At 46.4% G+C, this 17,280-nt stretch overlaps 1 protein-coding gene across 5 annotated transcripts in view; it reads right to left on the bottom strand.

The window, feature by feature from the left end:
* The window catches only part of IFT43 (intraflagellar transport 43), a 46,392-nt gene that overhangs the window by 7,093 nt on the left and 22,019 nt on the right, over positions 1–17,280 (bottom strand). For all 5 annotated transcript variants that reach the window (XM_038138564.1, XM_038138562.1, XM_038138563.1 and 2 more), the window contains 2 exons: positions 10,891–10,923; positions 10,340–10,386 (listed from right to left, as the gene is read on the bottom strand). In XM_038138564.1, the coding sequence (XP_037994492.1) occupies positions 10,340–10,386; positions 10,891–10,923 (80 nt within the window). The remainder of the gene's footprint in view (positions 1–10,339; positions 10,387–10,890; positions 10,924–17,280) is intronic.

The following is a 17,280-nucleotide window of genomic DNA, read 5'->3' as shown; positions in this document are numbered from 1 at the left end:
CCCGAGAAGCCCCTAGTCCGGCCGCCTGTCAGGGTGTCAGCTGCCCTCCCCTGCGGCACGCCCGCCGTGAGCCCCCGCCCGCCGGCCAGGAGGCGGCCCCGGCCCAGCTGCAGCAGCGCCCGGGTCAGCCGGGCCCCGGCACAGCGGCCCTCCGGAGCCGGCCACACAGTGGGATTTCTCGCTAATTGGTTGCCGGGAGGAAGGCTGAGCGGGACAGGGGCTGTCACCAGCATGGCCATGGCAAGAGGAGTGACAGCTTGGCCGGCCTCAGCAGAGCTGTGCCTTCTAGCTCCCAAGGAGCAGGTGCCTGTGAAGAGGTTCTCCAACTGCAGCGAACTTCCCAAAGACATTTAAAAGGAAACTGCAGCAACAGCCCCTAGGCTGTCCATAAGGCAGAGGAGGCCAGTGCAAGGAATGTCTCACCTGTGCATCGCTGGGCATTTGGGGCAGATCTCCCCACCTCTGCTTGTGAGGACAATACCTGGTAGAAGCTGCTATCCCGCAGGCTCTTCCCTGCAGAGACTCCCAGCGCTTGGTAAAATTTGTAGCAAAATGCACTCATGGGACAAAAGCATCTCCAGGGATAGACAGACCAACATGTGGAGGCAGCTGGTAAAATCTGCTCAGGGATAATGTGGGAGAAAGTCCCTGTATATAAGCAACAAGGACCAAGAAGGGAACAGACTGGTCCAAGGCAGGGAATGAAGCTCTGTGCAGAGGTGCCCTGTTAAGTCCAGGAAAATGAGCATGGGGATGAGAAACTGTTTAACCTGTCCTGAACTAATTTATCCTTTTGTAAAGAGACCATGAACGTTTCTCAGCAAGCACAAGTAAATTAAAGACTACCTGGGAACAGCTGTCTTCACACACAGAGCAAGAGAAAGTCAGATCCTTACCCACTTTTGACAGCAGAAATGTAAAAGGTGTTTGCAGGAAACTGAATTTCTTCACTCGTAAAAGGTATTTGCAGGAAACTGAATTTCTTCACTCCGTGCTCATTTTGGCAGCTATTTCAGGAGTCTCCTCTTCCCACTTCTCTTTTGTTTTTGTTGATCTCTTTTTACACCAGAAAAAGCTGTAAACTTAGGGCCCTGCTCAATGATGTTCCTTCCATTTTGCAGATTCACAAAGACTTCTGGGTTCTCTAGTGCTGATTTTATCTCATTGCCACTGAATCCCATGGAGAGATTTCTAAACCCCTTGCAGAGCACTACCTCTACTCTGTATTAGCAAAATTCAGGTGATTGCTTAGAAATTCTTTCCAAAAGAAATTCAAGGCTCCAAGATTTTACAGATACTTTGAAAATATTTCAGACAGAAGAGCTGGAAAAGCTGTGGAGGCCCCTGCCAGCCCCTCCAACAAAGGCCAGTGCATGCTTGTTCCTACTGCAAAGTGCAGATGCCTTGCCCATTTCTAGGCAGAAGCAATGCCCTTTAGGACTGTGAGACTGACAGAAAACAGAACAGAAATGTGTCAGATTTTGAGAAAATGTTGGGTCCCTGGGCTAACTGCTATCAGGGACAAATAATTCCTGAAATATTTGGGTCTTTATTTCACTTGTTACTCATAACTACCTCTTCCCTCTGCCAATTCCCATGGTGCCACTTCAGTACAATCCCTCTCCCTTCTCTCTGTACAGTTTGCAAAGTGTCTCAGCTCTCACTTATCACCAAGGACCCAACCTTACCCCACTGATTCTCCAGCCTCTTAATTGTTTTTGTCACTCTTCTTGAGACTCACATCTTTTTTACCTATAAGCTCTGGTAACACAGCTAAGTTGTGGCACGGTGTCAGCTGCAGGGGAAATAGCACAGCACAGGCTGTTGTGCTGCAAGAGAGTAGGCATATGCTCTACTTTTAATATTCCCACTAGCTGCAGGGAGGCTTTACATATAACATTAGTACATGCAGTATTGTTCACAGGATGATGTCCTCCCAATCTCCCACTACATCTTTTTCCAACAACAAAGTTGTATGGCAAACCCCCACTCTGTGTGCTTTGCTTTGGGACCCAGATTTTTCTTCCCCTGTTCATTGTGGGGGTTTCAGATCATTTTCCATAAACCTGTGCTTCTGGTGCAGAACCTTGGCACATACTTTACTGGCTGGGCCCTCATGCCCATGTAGGCAAACCTCAGAAATGACTACAAAAAAGGACACACCTTCACAGATACCAGCTCAATGTACTGAACAATGAAGTGAACAAATGGCCTGGTGCAAAGATGAGTGAGCACCAAATGCTAGATGACAAACTCCCCTCCACCTCCCAGACTGTTATGAACAAGTGAACAAAGAATGAAATCAAAATGAACTTACTCATATGGAAGTTATGGTGGGGCAGGAGATACCAGTACCAAATGTTGGCTAACTGGGGAGTTAAGTTACTGCACAAAACTGGTTGTCCCAGAACATCTAAGTCTCAGCATATAATTAAGAATAATGCTTTATTTGAACAGCTGAACTTAGCTAGGTCTTACACAAAATGAGCTTTGTGACTAAGTTATGGAAAGAAAGGCACCAATGCCATTAGACAGAAGTGTGTGAATGGGAGGAGGAGAAGATGGAGGAGAAAGAGTAAAGGCTACCCATGCTACATGCAGACAGTCAAACAACAAGCAAGGAACAGCAGCTTTTCAAGTCATACAGAAAGGGGGGCTTTATGTGTTCATATTAAAGTATATGTACTAAACATCACCTTTTTTACCCCTTAGCAAATAACTTATTGACAGGCAAAGAAGACAACCACAGAAAGCAACAAGCAGGAGATGGGAGAACCTGTACCAATTGAATATCCAGCTGCTCCTGGAAGTTGGTAAATTGCACCTCCCCTCCCAAGCAGGGTTGATTTTTGGTTTAGTAGCAACACCTGCAGGCTGGGTCGCCTAAAATCCTGTAAACTCCCAGTAAGGTCTGCTTCTTGTCCCAAAGAACTAAGTTGTCTGCTAGATACAAGATGGCGCATAAATAGGGACAGATAGAACCTCTTCCAGGTCAGGCAATAAATCACTGGCAAAGCTGCATCTAGAAACCATGTTCCAGTTCAGGCCGCAGTTAGTCAGAGTGTGCTGCTTACCCCCTAAGCTGCTTTAAGTGTACCCTGAGCCCCAATCCTGGCACCCATAAATAAAGAAGACTCCATCTCACACAGTCTGATACACTTCCCCAGCTGGGTCAGTGTTTCAAAGGCCATTCAGAATGGACACTCTTGGGGTGGGTACTGTGCTGCCCTCCCTGTGCACACACCACCATATCCAGAGAACACAAAGAGGGCAGTGGCTTCTGGAGCTGGCAGTCTCCTACCACCAAGCAGGTATAAAAATGAAACTAACTCTATTTTATGTTCTTGCTCACAAAATATAGAACTGAAATAATTACAATATCTCTGCTGCTGCAAAACTTTGTTTTACTGAATGCTGTTACCTTCTGCATCACGTTTGGGGAATTTTAAACAGGCAAATGGAAGGTCTGATTGAAGATGAAGTTAAGTGAAAGAAATTGGTCTCATTTAGCACATGACAGGATTCATCTGTGTTCCCAAGTCCACTGAGGTAGCATCATGGGCGTTTCATATTCATGAGCTGCTGCGACACTGTGTCCCCTCATTTACAAAGCACCGTGTTCAGCAAATTCTGTCCCTGTGGACACTCTGTGCATTTCATGGTCTTGTCAGAGAGACATCAAACACTTCAGTAACCAAATACCAGAAAATGGCTTTAATTAGTGCATCTCAATGCAATAAATAATTTTTCTAAGTGGAAAAATGGAGAATTAAAAAAAAAAAAAAAAGTAAAAATGCGGAAAGCAACAGGCAAAAAAAATTGTCAAAAAACATAAAGAACAAGGGACACAGACAGCTTCTGCTGAACACACAAACAAGCTTGAAGCCTCTTGGAAGCTTTCTCAGGAGAGCAGCAGGCAAATGGAGAGAATAAAGAATGCTTCTTTGGATGCTGGGACATTAATTTCACAGGGATGTCTTTCCCTGACTGAAATTGCCCTACTAGTAGGCCAACATGGAGCAGCATACCCGCCTGATCAACCAGCAGGGAGATGAAAACAGTAGAGTGAAAAGCAGATAGTACCACAGCTACCACAGCATTGTCTCAAAAGCTGAGATAAGCAGAAGATAACCTGAGAATCCCATGTCCCAAAGCCTCCTTCTGAGAAGAGGATGGTAACAGCACAACCTGGCCAAGCTGATGGGAAAAGTCACCCTGTGGGCGGGTGCCAGAGGAGTCACAGGATCTAGGGAAGGTCATACAGCAGATTCAGTACTGACCCTATAGCCTTGCATTAAAAGGTTATACATTTGCCTTGCATAATATTGCATCTCAGCTAGACGGATGACTGGCTGGGGGGTGACATTCTGCTTGCCTCAATAGTGTGATGTGTTCATATTGCAGGGGACAGGCATCAGGCATTTCTGCTGCTTCCCAAGGCTGCTGCTGACGCAAAGGTTCTGCCCAGTTTCAGTCATTTGAAGTGTAAAGAGAGGCACAGAACAGCCCTTTCAGACTTGCTGGGCTCAGTGCAGGGCTTCACAAGCAGTAGTGCATGGCTTGTGCTTATGCAAAAAGTAGAAGCAGACCCCAACGGCTTTAAAGGTGAGGAATCTCTTAATGCATAGGTTTCTTCAGCAGCAGCAGAAGACAGGAGAGACTGGAGGCCAGGCCCAGGACTTGGAGTCCACCATGCTCCTGAGGTTATCAGCATTTAGTGGTAACACAGCTCTAGTCTTACCAACAGCCCCCTGACAGAGCACTACACCTGCCCTCCTTTCCAGTGTTTTCCTCTTTTCAAAGGCTGCTCCCCGTTCCTTTGCACTTGCACTACCCCCTGCTAAAACATACTCAGAAGATAGTGGGGCATCAGATGAGAAGGTATGAGGTGTCCTGAGAGGGTCTAGTGAACTCAGAAACACAAAACCCTCTTCAACAATGCTGGAGATAAGGGATTTTGCATTAGAGCATTACTGGGGCAGGGAAAGCAGCTTCTCAGGATGCTCCTGTGGAAGTATGTTCAGGAGCAGGCATGCCTGATTCTATTTCATCCTCTTCATGTTACACAGGAAAAACAAGACAAACTACATTTCTTTTATGCTAAATCCTTAGGTTTTTTATTTTTTCTTATATATATTTATTAAAAAATGCCTCTTTGATCGGCAGCACCCATGACACCTCCACATCCAGCAACTCCTCAGAAGCCTCCCTCCCTCCACGCAAGGCCACCGCTGCTGACAGCCAGCTGGGTTTGATCAGAGCCACTCAGAATCGGATTTTCATAAGACAGATGAGGAATCTTACTGCTGCTTTCTCTCACATCAGATGAGAAACTGAGGAGGAGGGGGGACGGGTCCTGAGGGAACGACACTACAATCAAGGGCTACGCGGCTCTCTCTCTGTCCCTCCACTGCGGCAATTTTCAAAGGAGTTTGCCTCAGGCAGTTTTAAATGATGGTGTCTCAATTCTGTAATCATCTTTCAAGAGCTTTTTCTTAAAGGGTATTTTAGGTAAACCTAGTCCGTCAAATACATTTATGGACTCAGCAGTCACAGACCCAATATGACTGTGTATCCACCATATCGCAGAATTTACCATCAGAAGATGCTTCCCCAGACTGTCATTTTCAGCCCTCAACAAGCTGTGTGTGCTCCCTTATAATGAAGGAGCCCACTGACCCTTGGCCAGTGGTCTGCTGCTTCAAATAGAACCTCAGACAGTCTCTCAGGACATACTCTCTGCTCTCCCCTGCCCACTGTGGCTCTCAAGAGAGAGCTTTCCTCCAGCACCACAGGCTCTAGATCACAATGCCAGCAATTATTGGAGGAGTTCAAACTGGCCTGGACCAACAGCTCTGTGGAAACCATCAGACTGGGCCAAGTCTGCCCTTCAGTGACCTTGCACAGAAACTCAGAGTACTGCATTGGGTGGGGGAGTAGCAAAGGGCAGAGCTGTGGTGTGCTGAGCCACACATGAAGTCAAAATGCAGAGTCACAGAGACCCAATAACCACTGACACTCTCAGCCCCTTCATACCACTTCCAAAACAGCATGTCTTTCACTCTGTCTCCATTTCAATGATGCTCAGAACTTTTCATCCATGTAGCTCTCCCCAAATCACTCCAACACTCCCTTCTGAGCCTATGAAGTACCCACTTGCCATATCCCTGACTGTTCCTGCAGATTCTGCCCTCTCTTACCCTCATATTCAGCCACTGCAGCTGTGCTTGCAGCTCATGGCCTCTGGAATCCACCAGCACTTGGTGCGCTCTGCATAAACAGCAGCTCTCCAGGGAAGCAACTGGCAAAAGTGATCAGGAATGATAGAGCCAACAATAACCCTCACTGTGCTCTACTGTCAGCTCTTTGGAGCAATATCATCATTGGTGTATACTTGCATGCAGCTCAAGAAGTGTTGGATATTTTATGGCTATTGAATTACAGATCTCCCACCTGACGGATATCACTACCCAGAAGGATGGGGGACCATGGCATCTGCCCACTTCTCCTCTGTTGTTCAAAGTCTGGACTCTCATCCTGTTCAAATGCAAAGGAGCTGCTGGCACTTGCCAGAAGGGTACGTCCTTCTAGAGGTTTGACATTGCATAGAAAGGTCTAATCATCAGCTCTGCTTCCTTGAGGAGGCTTCCCAGCAGGCAGGAAGGGATTTTGCCTTGAGGGCGCAGATCTAGTGACTGTCTCCTGGCAGCTTTCCTCACCTGCAGGTCAGGTTCCAGTTGTCTATGTAGCATAGTCAGGCTTTTATTTCAATCAGCTGTCTCATTCACACACACTATCTGCTTTAAAATAACAAGCTGTTGTTCCTGCAGACAGAAGATCACACATCACATCCCAGTCTTCCAAGAAAAGCCCTTTTCTAGGAGCTATGCATCCCAAGAGTAAAAGAGGGAAAGCAGAAAGGGACTTCTGATGGTGGGGCAATAGTCTATGTGGGAATACCTGGGAGTGGGATAACAACCTTAGCTAATAAGTTCCCATAAAGTGCTGAGGAGAAAAATCCAAGGGCAAAATAGTAAGGAGAAAGACATCAGGGGGAATACAACACAGCAGTGCAGAACTGGTGGACAAGAAAGGAACAACAAAGAAACTTCTAGCCAAAGGACAAATCAGATTGCTGAGGTGGGGGAGGAATGTTAGCATTTCTCACTCTGACAGGAAACAGCCCTATCTTGCTCTGTGCCAGAAAGAGACACACAAGCAGAGTAAAGCCCTCTATGCCCTGCTGAAGAAAGGAGCAAAGGGAGGATAAAGCCCTTCAACTTCAGCTTGGTTGTCCCATGTTCCCTCCCACCTCATGACAAAGGATAGTCTGCACGTGGCAGAAGCTCTTAGCTGCTACAGAAAAGGAAGCAGTGTGCTGCAGATAGCACCTTTTAAATTCCACAGAGGGTCTCACATCTCCCATCTCAAGCAGTTTCCCTGCCATACAGAGCTCAGTCACTGCTGCTCATTTTCCCTGTTGACATGGACAGAAAATTGAGCAATTACCCTCAAACTCCTCTCTCTCAGATTGCACAGATTGCTACATACAAAGCATTTAGCCCCCAATTGCCCCTGGCCGAAAGTGACTTAACTAGGCCTGTCCTTTAGGAATTAAACACTTCTGTGTTGCTTGTGAAGGCTTATTATTCCTCAAGTGTGATGCATTAAATCCTGCTAAAGCAGGTTTCTCACCATGCAGAGGACCTGGTCCCCCATGACAAGGTCCAGCGGGCACACACCCACTAACAGAGGCATTATCCATTTGCTGTGCCCGAGTTCTCACGAGTACCGGCATGTGCTCAGGAGGGTTGGCACTAAGATCGCAGTGGCTGCTGTAGGAAATCAACCTAGCTATCAACCACATAATCCAGAGCTACTTTTGGAGAGACACTGCACTTTTTCAAAACTGTCTTCCACCTTCTGGGTTTCCCTGTGCAACCATAACAAATGGCTGAAACTGCAGATCATTCCATGCATGTCCCTGCCTGGTCCACCCTCTTACCACCTCCCATACTATTTCACTCATTCCACACTGCCTGAGAAGTGTCCATCCTTCTCCCCCAAACTCCCACAGAGATAAGGAATCAGATGCTATTTCATACACAGGCCAGGAGCAGTGAAAGAATTCTACTTTTATTTCTGAAACTACAAGACCTGTCAAGCCCAGAAGTCTCCACTTGGCTGTACAAACTTCCCTCCACCTTCCACCTGCCAAACTGGGTTCTCTACAGGCCCTATACTTTTTTAACACATTCCCAAATGGACTCCAAACTCAGAGCCTCCGATTGTTAGTGATGTATAAACGATCACAACTGAGCACATTTCAAATTCACAAGAACACCTTTTTAAGGGCATATAGTTTTGTCCTTCATTCTTCTAATGAAAAGGTTGGATGGGGGACAAACAATGTTAATGGAATGGTACAGCTCAGCTTTTTAATAGGTTAAAGGAAGGCGATCCAAATGTACTGGTTGACAGCAGCAATCATTACGCAACCGCGCCTGTTCATATTAAGGTGTACAAGCTAAGACATTATGCAGCACAAAATAACCGTGACCCATCCTTGGGGATCCATACACCAATGTTTTGATTTTTGTTTGTTTAGAATCTGAGCTGTACTGTTCCAGTTAAGGACACAAACTCAAGTGCAGTTCTGTGCAAAGAGGAGGCTGATACAGCTCAATTTACTGCACAGCCACAGCCACTGCATGCTACTCTCCGCCTTCTACACTAGGCAGTTATTTGTATCTCTCTGCTTTTTCAAAAAAGTAATTTTATTCATGTTCTGGAGTTTGTTTATATGTCACTTTTCTTCACTCCAATTGCTGAGCCCACATGGAAAATTCCTCTCCCAGAACAGTTTGCCTAATCTCCCTGTCAAAACAGGAACACAACAATGCAATGCACCATCCATTTAGAGATTTTTCTATATACAAATTAGATCCACAACCCAGCGTATTTGCACTGGAAGCTGTCTGTGTAGGAACCATACTATATCTTTCTTCTAATACATAGGTTTAATCCAAAGCCAAATGCCAGTTTGCAAACAATCCAAATTCAGCTGCTAACCACAGGTTAGACACAGATAAATAAGTGAAGTCTATTAGGATTCAATATGTCTTCATACCACGCTCTGCATCAATTCTATTCTATATTTATTACCCAAGGTCTTGGAGTGCTGAAAGTCACATGCTACAAACAAACATGTGGCAAGCATTTTTATGCCTGGATAGCAAAGATAGTCATACTCCAAGTGCATGACCAAGGTTCAACAAAAAGGACAGCACGTATGCAAACAGAGCTGTTCAGAACAGACTACTAGCCTCAGTGACATACGCTGAAATTTAAGAAGCCCAAGGAACTTCCCAGGGGGAAAATTTAGTCTGTTCTGAAGATGCCAATGCTATAAAGGTGCCACTTCTGGCAGTCATATGTTGCAATGCTTAATCTTTCTGGAAGACCCAAATAAGTCTTCATTTAATCTCATTAACCATACTGATGTCTGATCCTTTGTGACTCTAGATAATTCTTGTGACACTTGGTGGTATTTTACAGATGCAACTTTTTATACATTGTAGAAAATTCTTAGCCCTTGAAAACCGAGGCTTTAATGAATTTCTATGCTCCCCACAGTTGTCTAGTGCTTGTCTTGAAGTTCATACTGTGGATTTTTCCTGAGATTTCTCTTGACTCATCCAGTCCTAGAAGAGCAGGTAATATACACTATGAAGAAAACTACTGCTACATCAGGAGTCCAGTAGATTTCATAAATGCCTGTAAAGGGATGAGATGGGATTACCCACCAGTGTTTATGTTTAGCTCATGATCTATGATCTTGGATTAGGGCAAGCAGATTTTTTAAATTAAGAATTCCATCATGACAGAAATCCCAGGCAACAAGGATATTGCTAGAAAAGATAACAGATGCTTCTAGCAGGGCCTACTACCACCTAAACCAGAGGAGAGTAGGGACTTCTTTCTCCATTCTTAACCTTTCATTGTGCTTTTAGCTCTCATTTTGCCCGGTCCACTATTCTCCATGGAGGTAATTACAGAGAAAAGTGTGTCCTTGCCACTTTTCTGCTTTCCAAGGGTCCTCCACAATTCTGTGTTCATGAAGAGCCACAGTTAGACTACAAGTTCATTTCCTCATCCTCCCTCTCCATCTCCTTTACCCTTTCTCCTTCGTTCATCTGGGAAGACCTGAGCAGCTCCTACATTTGTTTACCCCCAGAGTGGTTAATTTCCTTGCAATTTCTTACAAGATGCCTCAGCTCACTTTACTGGAGAGCCCCTAGACACGCATGAAGGCACTTCTTGCGGTCAAGTACCTTACCTCCTCCATCATCTGATGCCTCCAGGCTCTGCTGTTTGAGACGATGGCTGCAGCAAAGCACAAGAAAGAATTTCAATTGCAAGCCCAGAAAAACATCTTCTTGCACCCCCTTCCTCCCCACAAACTTCAAAGGAGAAGAGTTTCCAAGTATGCTATCAAGGAGAGAGTTTCCAAGTATGCTTAGCCCGCATGGAAGACTGATCTTCCATACCCTTCAGTGCTGGGCTCGGCAGAAATCTCAGCTTAAGCAAGATGTACCTAAGACAAACCCCTAGGCTGAAGACAGTAGGGCCTGGGGTGGGTCTGGGAGGAAAGCAGTGGCTTTCTCATTTTCCTTCTTTCTGTTTTATGGGAGTGACAGAGCCATCATCTACTCCATACCCAGGGAACTATAGAATGACCAGCCCTGCCCCATCCTAGGACACATGATATGAATTCCTGACAGGCTCTGCATCCTTCCCAGCTTTCAGATCTTGGTATACTGGTCAGATGATCAGATCAGATCAGATGTAAAAGTTGTGGAAGAAGTCTCAGCAACAATGGGAACTTACTCTTCTATTTCTTCTGCATGCTTTCTTCCTGACCTGCAAGACAAGGATGGCTTATGTTTAGAAAAGGCTAGAGAAAATGAAAAACTTCACCTTTCCCCATGTGATTGTTATTGTGCAAAACAGTTCCTGCATCAGGTCTGATATAACACATCACACCTTAAAGAGCTCTGAGTGACTATTAAGCCAGTCTATCAAAAAGTCTCTGAGTGCAACAGACTGAAACAAAACCACTTGGGGGCCCAAAAGACAGCCATGTCCAGATATGGCAAGAACCATACTCCCTGGTTCTTTAGTTTCTCAGATACTTTTTTATGCCCTTTGCCATCAGCTGCAGGTAAAGCTGGCCATACCTGAATAGAGAGGTTGGCACATTAGGGAGTGAAGAAGGTGCTATATTTTGTCTACCTACTCCTGAGAGATCAACATTTTCTTCCTCCCCGTGGTTGTGCATAAAGACCTTCTGGTTGCCTTTCAGGTTAGGAGTCCCACCTGAGCTGGCCAAGCTCAGGTCAAACATGCAGTCGTGGCAAAATTCAGGGTTGATCAGGCTGAGTTAACAGGAGTTCATAAAAATAACATGGCGGGGAGGCACTGGCAAATGGCAGCTCCCTTGCTCTCCACCCCAGCGAGCCCAGAAGTAATTCAGTCCCGATTAGGGACGCTTGTTCAATATTCAAAATGTAAAACATGGAGATTGCTGAACCAGCACTTTGAAAAGTTAATTAAATGCCAGGTTTCTTTTTAGCAGATACTCCATCACTCGCTGATTGCTTTGGCCATTTTGCAGAGTGAAGTTTCATGTCTATGTGTTGGGAATAAATATTCTCCCGTCCCCTGAAGTCAGGGTGCCATAACAAAGAATACATGGGGCTCTCCCCTATCACATGCACTGTCCCAGGACACACCAAGATGTAAGAAAAGTTGCTTCACTGCCTTCCATTGCTCTTTTCAAAGCACTTCGTGACATGGCACAGGCCTCTCCTCATCTGCTTTCTGTTCTAGCAAGCCACAGTCTTCATCTAGCTCTCCTGTGAATAATCTACTCTTCTAAGAGCAAGGAGGAGGGCAGAGAGGGTGTCTAGCTATACAGAGAAGAGGTATAAGGAGAAGAAAGCCCTTTGTCTCTACTGCTCTCGCTGGAGCTTGCAGTCTGTGGAGAAGCTAAAGATTACACTGAATCAGTGATTTGAGCCCAGTAATCTCGACTGCTGTAATCAGAACTACAGCTGTGTGGTGACATCTGCACCTGGGCTTTCAGCTATATCGGCACCCTCTGTTCAAAGGCAAAAATGGAACATAACTGGGGAAAGAGCTCTTCCAGTGAGGATGAACTATCCAGCTCCATCCTTCTCTCCAGTGGTAGTACAAAGCACTTTTTGTGAACCTCCTGATACTATGGAGAAAGAAATAGATGGCTTCAGAGAGCCCTCCACCAGCACCCAGTGGCGTTTAGTCTATGAGAAGATAGAAGTGGAAAGATGGTGCAAGATTTCTCCTACTTACTCTTCCTTTATGCCTTCACACAACTGGTTTCCACATAGCCTTGCCCTTTCCAAGCTGAAACATCCCAAATTATGGTATTGCACAGCCATGCACAGATGATTTCCTGGGGGTTCAATTTAACATCTTCTTGGCATGATCCCGTTACTCTTGATGATTGTCCAACCCCAAGTAACACTCTCTTCCACAGCACTCACACTCCTTATATCTTTGCTCCTGTCTCCAGACAGGAATGAAACACTCCACATGTTCATACTTCCCAGGAGAAAAGGTCACTACTACTATCCCTCTAAGCAATTTCTGTTTCTTCTTCCTAAGCTCCCTGTCATGACTGATATCCAGGTGGCCCACAGGGAAGGCAGTCATGTTAGTCTTAGAGGCAGAGACTGCTTTGCTTATGTTGTGAGACTTAGGCTTTCCCAACTTTTCTGTGTTGTTAGGAAAGGACTTATTCAGGACAATAAGCAAATACCCCATTATGAAACAGCTGTGCTATATATTGGAAAAAACAGTAATCTGGGGAACAAACTCATCAGCAAGGAGGGGGAAATAGTACTGGCCCCTTTCACACCAGAGCCCAGGTGTTAGAACTCTCCCATCAAACAAGACCCAGGGCAAGTTACAGCCCCATGGTCAGTGCCCCCAGGAGAACAGGAGAACACCTTAGTCCCTCTGCCACAGGTGCCAATGGTGGCACTGGATGAGGCAAGTCTCTCATGCTGACAGTACAGCAGTTTATACAGAGCATTTATATACTGACAGCACTGGAGCAGGAGCTAGAAATGACTGCTCTTCTGTTTAGGAGAGACATCTGCTTCCAGTCACCTGTACTGCATATGTTTGTTAATATATGATTTGGTACGGCAGTATTTGATGAAACTAGCATTTCAACAGCTCATGAGCTCACAGGTAGAAAACTCTCCCAAAAATATAGTATGAAGCTTCTGTAGCACAGGAAGGAATTGTATGTTTTACACCCTCTGTGGCCCTAATGATCAAGCAAAGAAAATATCACGCAACCTGCTATTTCTTCTATTTATTTTTATAAGTCTTCCTTTCATTTTGTTTGGCGCCAAATTACTTTTTGAGTTCTTGTTTCAGATTGGGGGAAAAAAATCACAAAACATTTTTGGTTTAACTAGTCTTTTGCTTTTTTTGGCAAAACTGCAGTACCTAAATCTACGTAGCAAGGTGACTCTGAGAGGAAAGACAAGCTCTGTCTTGTGTCCTAAGGTTAAAAACCTCCAAGGTAGCAAGAGAAATCATTAATAGATCTTCAAAATGTGCCCGACCTTCAATTCTGTCCATTCCATAAACTCAGCTGAGGGCTACCCGGAGATAGTATTCCTGCAGAACCAATCAACTGCTTGTCTCTTTGCTCTCCAAGTACTATGGGCAGCATCACAGGATTTCTTCATGATGTTATCACATTGCTTTAAGGATTGTGGGTACCCTTTCCTAAGAATAGTCTCATTTTACCAATCCCAATTGCTACACATTGAAACCAACATTTCCTCCTTCAGGAATATCAGGTCTAGGTAAACAGCACCCTCTTCATTCATCTCATGAGCTTTCTAGTGGTGAGTGAAAGCAGACATGGAACAAACCCGACAAGCCAGCATACACAGCTCTCCTACTCTTTTCTCATGTTGTCAGCAACATAAAGTGCACTGCCCTGCTTTGTCTGCTGCAGCAGCAGGCACAGCCCAGGGAGGGCAGCAACAAGGACCTACAAAATGAGCAATTGAATATGAACTACGGATACAGTCACTCAAGTAAGGATAAACAAAGCAATACCATCCCAGGAGCAGTGCTCAGAAATACATTCAATCTGCTGCATTATACACGAGCCACTCCCCATTTTTGTGAGATAGGGATACATCTGTTTTTTTCAATTATGTTCCTAAGTCCATTGCATCTGGAGGGGCAAAGAACATGGACTCACTCCATTCGCTGGACAGTTCCCTTTAAACTCCCTTTCCCTGAGAGGCCATCAGCACTCCTAAACATAATCAAAATCCCAGAATATTCCCTCTGGCTTTGGACAGCTGTTTATCCCTTCTCTATTTCAGGGTATTGAATAGCTGTGAACCTGGGTGAAAGACCCTGACAGTCTTTGTGTAACCCCAGGTATGCCACTCCTAGTACCTGTCTCCTAGCTCTGCCCTGTGGCAGAGGATATAGATCTGATCTCCCTCTTGAGTGCTGTTCTTTGCCCAGTTCTGCCCAGGAGGAATCCTTCGTCCACATCAATGAGAACAGGTAAAACCTTAAACCTGAGACCTTACTCCCACACAGCGCCCTGATGTACAGCTGAGCTGCCTGCAACTTCTGTGCTGAAGGGTGAAAGGCAGTTCCAATGTAGACATCATCCCTGTTAAAACTGTTTCTTTCTCGTTTAATGGACTACCATGGAGATCTAAATTGAGATAAAGTGGCAGGGCTCAGAGAACAGCCAGGATGCTATCTTTATGCAGCATGACGATGTGCAGTGGTTAATTAGACACCGTTAACCTATTTTAGCAGAGGACATAACTGGGATGAATGGAGAAAAACGTCCTTGAAATCTTTTAATGTCCACAGCTCATGAGAGCTCCAGACACACTTGCGTCCTGCACCGCGCCACAGCCAGGCTCCAAGGAGTTCTCTGTGCAGGACCGGAGGTTCTCTCATGCGGCCCGGGGAGGTGTGAGGGCGGGCAGCACAGCTAAGGAAAAGGGCAGGAATTACCGCAGCTTTCTGAAACGCATACGGAGGCGGCGGGACGGGAACGCCCAGTATGGCGCGGCGGCGGAGGAGAAAGGGCTGGGAGCGCGGGCAGCCTCTCGCTGGCCCGGCTGCGCTCCGCCCGGGCGGGCTGGCAGCCGTGCCCGCCCCGCTCGGCTCCGCCCGGGGCCGGGGCCGCTCCGGGCCGCGCTGCCCGCGCCGCCGCCACAGCCGAGCATCGCCGGGCCGCGGCCGCCCTCTGCCGGGCCAGCGCGGCGCTGCGAGCCCGGGCCGGCCTGCAGCCCAGCGCGGGCCGGCCCGGGCCCCGCCGGCACGGCGGACCGAGGGCTGTTCTCATCTTACGGGGCAGCGGGGGACAAACTCATCTGTGTATGTGTTGGCCTGTTTCCTGGCGTGCCTCGACCACCGCTACGAATCACGTGGAACCAGAAAGCCGCTCCAAGCATCCCTCTTGCTAAAAAATGAAACGGGGGGCAAAAGGAGAAGGTCGTGATGTTTAGAGATGCATTTTGTTTGGAGACAGCAGGGCGATCAAAGGGCGGGCAGTGACAGGCTGGGTGGCCTGGAAGCAAGTCAGCAGCCGGCGTTCTGCCTCAGTGCTTCCATCGAAAACCATGACCCACCTCAACACCGAAGGCTTGGCTCAGCCCACAGGGAGGCACGGAGCCTTTTGCCTCTCGGGCAAAGACTGTAACTCAGGTCTAGGCCTGAGGGAGGAGGGGAAAAATATTTTTAAAGATGTATTTTCTTGCTCAAATGTTCCTTAAGTGCCCATCACCACAGTGAGTGGGCGGTGCGCTAGGAGTTGCAGCTTGCTCTGTAGCCTAAGGCACAACTAAGTTACACATCCAATATGACACACAAGTGCTAACTGATAGTTCTCTGGGCTCTCCAAGGGTGGGTCTCAGCCCATGCGTGTTTGCTGTGGCACAGGAAAAAAAACATTCACCAAGACTGTCTGTAAATTAGAACTGTAGCCCTGCTGGAAAGCACCACAAGGTGCCTTCTCAGCTATTCTCTAGGGCTCTGATCTGTTGTTTTAAGTTTCCACCCTCTCTTCCTGGCCTGTGGCAGCCTGGAAAATCCAGGTTTTCCTTTACAAAATTAAGGAATTTAATCTTCACATCTCCTACAATCGAGGTAAGTTTTGCCATTGATTTCAGCATGCTTATGAGCCCTTATTTTCATCATAGTATGTCACCTCACAGCCCTCCACTTCTTAGCTCTGGAATGCATGGCTATCTGTATCACTACAACGGGGTTTTGGGCAGACACACATGTTTTAAAACTGTAATGGCCCTACCATCCACCTTCTGGCCTCTCACAAGCTGCCTGTGCTGGCCAGAGTGCATGCTGAACACACTGCCCCAGAGCATGGCTCTGGAAGAGGATGGTTGCAGCAATGAGCAGGCATGCTCTGTGAGATGGGATCTGACACTGCTGCTAGTCAGCTCCAGCTGAAATGGACTTGTGAGGCACTTAATCTCCAGCTGAAGTGTTTTTGTTTCTCCTCATGTCCTAATATGTGGGCTTACTTAACAGAAACAACAAAGGAGAAAAGCTCTGGCAAGCAGGACTTTAGGAACTGGCACAAAAGAACAAGCTGCCAGAGAGTGCTGCCGAGGATCACTGAACTGCAGCCCACTCACTGCATCATCCCTGAAGCAGATGTTCCCAGGGTTCCCCCTCTCGCTCGCTGGTAGAGAACTGACCAGCAGAGCTGTTCAGAGCTCCCACTGAGCAACAGAAAAAACAACAACACTCAATACAAATTCCTGCTGTGTGGGAAAACAGAAAGCAGTGCTGCAGTTTCTAGAGGTATCCACCACATATCTTTGGTCCCTGAGAACAGGGGCTCCTATCCAAGTGATCATATTCTTGGCCTCCAGTAAGCACAAAGCCCAACTCTCACAAAAAATTACTCTTGAGGTTACAGGAGCATTTCAGCTTCCTTTTAAAGGAAAAAAAAAAAGCACACTTCTGGATCCTCATGGTTATAGGAAAGAACTGACTGCTAAAGGAGACAGAAAATGTATTTAAGGTTGTTTGGGTTTTTTCCAAATCTCACAACAGAGAATAAACCCATAATTATGAGGTTCAAAGACCTTTCACTTATGACTGGACTCAATGAAAACATTTACATGAAAAATAGTAGAAAGAATT

This window comes from Motacilla alba, chromosome 5 (assembly GCF_015832195.1).
Source record: "Motacilla alba alba isolate MOTALB_02 chromosome 5, Motacilla_alba_V1.0_pri, whole genome shotgun sequence".
NCBI classification, from domain to species: Eukaryota; Metazoa; Chordata; class Aves; order Passeriformes; family Motacillidae; genus Motacilla; species Motacilla alba.
Note: the sequence above shows the minus strand (reverse complement) of the source record. Positions and strands in the feature narration are given on the sequence as shown.